This window comes from Hemitrygon akajei, chromosome 21, assembly GCF_048418815.1.
Source record: "Hemitrygon akajei chromosome 21, sHemAka1.3, whole genome shotgun sequence".
NCBI lineage: Eukaryota > Metazoa > Chordata > Chondrichthyes > Myliobatiformes > Dasyatidae > Hemitrygon > Hemitrygon akajei.
This window is the reverse complement of record NC_133144.1, coordinates 15,199,871-15,205,827: the sequence shown is the minus strand read 5'-3', so window position 1 is coordinate 15,205,827 and position 5,957 is coordinate 15,199,871. Positions and strand designations below refer to the sequence as shown.

Genomic DNA, 5,957 nt, shown 5'->3' with positions numbered 1-5,957 from the left:
GGGTGGGGGGGGGGGGGGGTTGAACTCCTGAACGCCAATTTCAGGTTGCTGGTTCTTGTAGTAATCTACTAGAACACCAATTAACAACCTGGGAGTGGGGAGGGGACGTCAAATGTTTATTAGGAGCGGTGTTGATCAGACGCTCGACCAGAGAGCTCCTTTCCATTTAAGGAGGGAAGGTGCGGGCGAGTCCTGGGTTGCTTCATTGTGACTTGACCCGCGGCCCCCACGCTCGCCCTCAATGTCCGCCACACGGGTGGCGGGACCGCCGGCTCTTCGGCTACAGGGGAAATGCCAGCGCCAAAGTTGGCAGAAAGTCGAGCAGCCGCTCTGATAAGATCAAGCGGGCCTGAGCGACCGGAAGTCCCGCAGCGAGCGAATGAAATCCCCAGCCAGGGGAAGGGAAAAAAAATCAAAGGAACGACAGAGAATAAAAGAAATTGTAAGCGAGCTTTAATTCAACAAATGATATTGTTTGATATTGACTCGGCTCTGACAATGTTGTCCCACTATCGTATGTTAGATCGAATGCCTCGGTCCTTTTACCCCCTTTCTTACATTTGTTCCCTATTGTTTAGCGAGGCCGCAATCGACGGCGACGTGTGAAAGTGGCTGTTTGATTCGTTTTTCATCTCGCTGACCCGCGCCTTTGTTTCCCGTCACCCTGGGAATGTCACGCCTGAGTACTTCACTTAGAGAGGCTTCAGAAAGTTGCTTTGTTATTCAATTTCAGACACACACAGAATTGTTCACAATCCCTCTCTGTAAAAGATACTTCAAATTGCATCGCAGTTCAGAAGTGCAATGTAATTTAGTTTAGAGAACTTTTGTTGTTCTTTGTACAAACGACCAACCAATATACACATTACACGGCTGATCCAACGCTACCATAATACCTATTTTTTCACATTAATTATTCTTAAATTTCAACAGATCGCCCCGGCGACGCGGAAAGTTAATCGCACGCACTTCCCTAAATTGAACCTCTTTCTATCCACGAATTATGCACTGATTTTGAAATTCGGCAAATTGGCTGGAGACAAGAGGTAGTGAGAAAGTTACTGTAGTTTATTGGGAAATGGTTCGGCGACCGCTGAGCAGTTTATTTAGCGAGAAAGTCTACACCAGGTTTGAGGGTAAGGCGTGGAGTTTTGTACAAAAGCCTTTTGCCGCAGTGGTTGGAGTCCGGTCGTGTTGCGGGACGCGCAAACTAGGTGCTCAAAAGCTGGCTGGTTGGAGTCCATCATCCTCAGTTGTCAGAACACATGGCTTATTTTTTAAGTACCTGGTCTCCCGCGAAAAGCCCGATGTTTGCCTAGTCGGTGCGCGGACCCAGCGTGGCGGTGACTTTCTACATGGGAAACGATGTTTCCAAGGCCCGCTTTGTTATTCAGCCTCGGGAACGGGCAGCAGCTGAATGGGCCAGCCCTCACTCTGTTTTGTAAATATTAGGAGCTTTGCAAGTTCCGCAGGCTCCCTCACCCAACCCGATATTTTCATCTAATACTCGAAATGAACTACACCTGCGCGTTTAAGGCATGTAAACATTCGCGATCAAAACCAATATTGTGTTTGTCATTTGTCTGGTTGGTTTGGGAGTGTTTGAATACGGATAGAGCCGGCTGTGGATTTATGGGGGAAATTACCATAAATTATTGCTAACCTGGAACGTGTGTGGTCTGCTTGTGGGAAGAGAGCTAGCACGAACTCTCTACGCAGAAACGGGGTAGCTGGTTGAGCTGAAGACTAAACGGTTATTACAGCGAGTAGCTTTCATTTGTTTTCTGCATATTAATATAGTTGACTTCTGGGCGTTTTATGGGGTTTGCGGCAAAGCGCTTCTCCTCATTTGCATCTAATTTTACTAGTAGATCACACCGATAGTCCGGTGCCTGTACGCATATTACAGTCTAATTTGCTGCATAAAGCATTTAAAAAGTTTTTGCAAAGCTATTTTCGCTTCGATTTTTTTGCGAGGTGACATTGATTGACTCAAGTACCCTGATTAATAAGGGGAAGCGTGCGGCCGCATTCAAACCAAGGCGAGCGGACTTCACTGGCATTTTAATATTAATGACATGGTTTAATCTCTGGAAATAACCGTGTTTAAGTTACGATTTGGCGAGTTACTAATATGCATTGAGCCAGCACTTTATGTCTTTTTTTTAAGCTCTTGCTTTCGAATTCGCTAAAGATAAAGAAACGTCCATTTGCAAGTCTGGAGCAGTGAAATAATTTTAAGTTTCAGTCACACTTAAAGTTCACGGTTTAGTGTTGGAACTCGGTTTATCCTGGCCCCACACACTGGGTGCTGTATCTGAGATACATCTTCTGACACACCGATTTTTAAAAAAAAACCCTGTGTAGCACTGGTTAACAGATTAACCAGAACCGGGGAGCGAAGACTCTGGTCAACGGGCACAGTTGATAATAGAAAAAAGAACAGTCTCTTCACTCTCGGTATCTCTGCTGGAAGCATCGTTTGTTAAACGGGAGTCACAAAACAAGCGCCCAGTAAAGTGCAGGGAACGTTGGTGCAAACTTCCCCGTTGCTGGGCACCCTTATACTCCGATTCGCTTTCTGCTTCTTTTCCAATTCGGATTTGACCCCTAACTGTGTTGAAATGTAAATGATTTCTATTGGCCGGCGGTGGCCATGTAAATAGGTGTAAATGAAAGCAGGATCCGCTTTTCCCCAAATGCGCCAGTCATGTGACGGCGGGAGCGCTACATTAACCGAGTGCCTTGCACATGTCACTACTACATGAAACTACCAGCAGCACCACGCAGGACATGGAAGGAGCCGCTCGGCGAGTGTGAGAGTGAACGGGCCGGACCCCCTCGCCATTCGCTGCAGTTCTCGTTCCGCTTCCAGTGATTCCCCCCCTTCACAGAGCGTGTCGGGTGTTGGGGAGTGGACTGCACACCACATCTCACCGAGAGATACCGAGCAGAAACGGATTCCGGAGCCCGACTGTTCGCCAAGTTGGTCTAACTTTGAGGTGGGGGTTGGTTTTGTTTCAGTTTCTGCACGTTGAGTGGCTGAGGTCCTTCGGTGGGCTTCTTGAGACTTTAATAGTTCTTCCTTTGATGATGCCTCGTCCAGGCAGAAACACGTACAGCGACCAGAAACCTCCCTACTCGTACATCTCCTTGACCGCTATGGCCATCCAGAGCTCCCCGGACAAAATGCTCCCCCTGAGCGAGATCTACAAATTCATCATGGATCGTTTCCCTTACTACCGAGAGAACACGCAGAGGTGGCAGAATTCGCTCAGACACAACCTTTCCTTCAATGACTGTTTCATTAAGATCCCTCGTAGGCCGGACCAGCCGGGTAAGGGCAGTTTCTGGGCATTGCACCCCAACTGCGGGGATATGTTCGAGAACGGCAGCTTCCTGAGGCGCCGCAAACGCTTCAAGGTGATGAAAGCGGACCACTTGGCGGTGAGCAAGCAGTCGGACGCAACGCACTACCTCCAGCAGCAGGCGAAGCTGCGGCTCAGCGCGCTGGCCGTGTCCGGGACTCACCTGCCGCAGATACCCAGCTACAGCATGGGCGTTTCTCAGAGCACGAGCTTCAAACACCCCTTCGCCATCGAGAACATCATCGCCAGAGAGTACAAAAACGTGATGTCGAGCGGACTGGCTTTCTCGGCGGTGCAGCCCATGCAGGCCGGCTACCCCATGCATTCAGTCGGGAGTCCCATCGGTACAGCCTGGCCCCACATGTACAGTACCAGTGTGATGGACACGGCGCCGCCGCTCTCCGTGCCCAGCAACGACTATAGCGCCTACGGCGTACCCATTAAACCCCTGTGCCACGGCGGACAGACTTTGCCGGCCATACCGGTGCCGATTAAACCCTCCCCGGCCACCGTGCCTGCCTTGCCGGCTTTACCTGCGCCGATCTCGGCCATCCTGTCCAACAGTCCTGCCACGCTGAGTCCTACCTCTCCGCAGATCGGTAACGGCCAGAGGAGCCCGAGCCCGAGCCCCGGCGATACGTTAACGAGCGCCGGCACCGCTCTGCAGTCGGTGGCCGTGCACTGACATTGAGAACAGAGGCGAAGGCAGGGCCAGCTCCCAACAAAGTTTACCGGAACGAGGGAGAACTGTCCGCTTGTGATCAACTCCTGCCCTGGTGTATAAATGTAAATGTGAACGGCCGGCGTGCATAAACACGAGCCTGTGAATACGTGCACTTTTCTCCATTTTGCTTCAGTTCTAGACTCCCCGTCACTCGCAATCGCCGATCACCAAGTCCAATGTTTTTTCTAATCGTGTCGTGAATCCCACAAAACATTTGTTAACACTGTAAATGTTGACTTTCAGTAATGTACGGCGGCATGGTGGATGTGAGATTGTTAGTCGCAGCATGCATATGTTACACGGAAATATCTGTCTGCTTTAAATTATGAACTAGGCTATCGAAAAATATTTTCTCATTAAAATACCTACAATAGAGGAAATCGCCGTGTGTTGCTGTCAAAAATAATGCGCGAGGGACGCCAGGCGGGTGTCTTCTCTGCGGATCGAGCGCAGACCTAAAACCAGGCAAAAGTTTATCAGAAGCCATTGGAGGGTTTCCAGAGAGTGGGGGCAAGGGACAGAGAGAGGGAGAGGGAATCTTTCGGACTGGGTTGGGAGCAGGATATCATGTGAACTTGCAGAAAAAGCGGAGAAAACCTACAGTGTACGCGGGACAAAGCATTGACTTTACTTGTCACTAGTTCGAAAATGTCCCAGGGAAGTGGGCATCCCGCCGGCAATTGTGAATTTGTTAAAAAAAACACTCCCGAGTTAGTGCCAGGTGCGTTACAGAGTAAATATACGGAGCACTGTTTACGGCTAGTTAATTCTACAGCGGGAATGTATCAGAAACACCGTCCATATATGCTACAGCTAGGCTTTTATTTAAATAGTTTTACTTCATTAAAGCCGGAAGGGCAGAGGGTCCGAGTTCACCCCAGGCCGCTCCAGTCCACTTTAGAGCCTTGTTTATCCTTTCACTCTGTTTGTGTTTATTTCCTATTGTTCGCTGCGAATTTAGACATGAATTAACTGTGCCCCGTTTTCCTGTTCCGCCGCCGCAGCCGGCTACTTGTTATCTGTCAGAAATCCTCAGCAGAAGCGGGGACGGTGTTTTCTGCGGCCGGTTGGGGGTGGGGGTGGGGGGGGGCGGGTGGAGGCGATGCGGTGGTAGGAGACGGCTTTTCCCGGAGGTTCAACCCGTTGCGGTCAGTAGCACAAGTGAGAAAGGTGGATCCGATTGTTTTTGATGAGAGATAATGAACCTTCAGACGGCATCTGTGTGGGAGCCTTTCTTTATATATCTAATTGTAGGAATGCCACACACAAACAAGGGGAGAAACCCGAGCGAGTCCTCTCAGCAGCGGCTGATTAAAATGCATGAGGCCGCCGGCCCGTCACACAAGGGACACCCGAGACCATTCATCACACATTCAGCACAATTATATCAACAAGCTTTGCAAAAGAATACCACCTACTTAAAAGCTCATCATTATATCCGTTCACGGGAAAATCTATGGAGACAACTGAACTATGGCATCACAATGCGGAGCAACTGTGTGTGTGCAACCCCTGTACCGTTGCTCCGCATTCTGAAACCGCCACAAAATGAAAGGGTGCTCCTTTCGAGGAAACACTAGCAGCGTTATTTGTGTCTTTTTAAACTAACAACAAATTATCTAATTAATATGTTTCAATTACAGCTTCAGAGAGAGGGAGCGAGAGAGAGAGAGAGGGGGGGAGAGAGAGAGAGAAAGAGAGGCGGCCAAACGCCGGCAGCAGACTAACAATAACCTAGACCCCACTCCTGGAATCCGCAACCACTTCACATCTGTTCTCTAATTTAGCGTTTTCAGTTGCTGCAAAAATGCAGAAATCAGACCAGGACGTTGCTCAACCGAGTTAGATGGTTTACAGGGTGAACA

General features: G+C 49.4%; 1 protein-coding gene across 1 annotated transcript; it reads left to right on the top strand.

Annotated features, from left to right (window-relative positions):
* Positions 1 to 2,721: 2,721 nt before the first annotated feature.
* On the top strand, positions 2,722 to 4,472 carry foxb1a (forkhead box B1a). Its single transcript, XM_073025754.1, has one exon. The coding sequence runs from the start codon at positions 3,091 to 3,093 to the stop codon at positions 4,051 to 4,053; it is 963 nt and encodes a 320-aa protein (XP_072881855.1). The 5' UTR covers positions 2,722 to 3,090; the 3' UTR covers positions 4,054 to 4,472.
* The last annotated feature ends 1,485 nt before the right edge of the window (positions 4,473 to 5,957 follow it).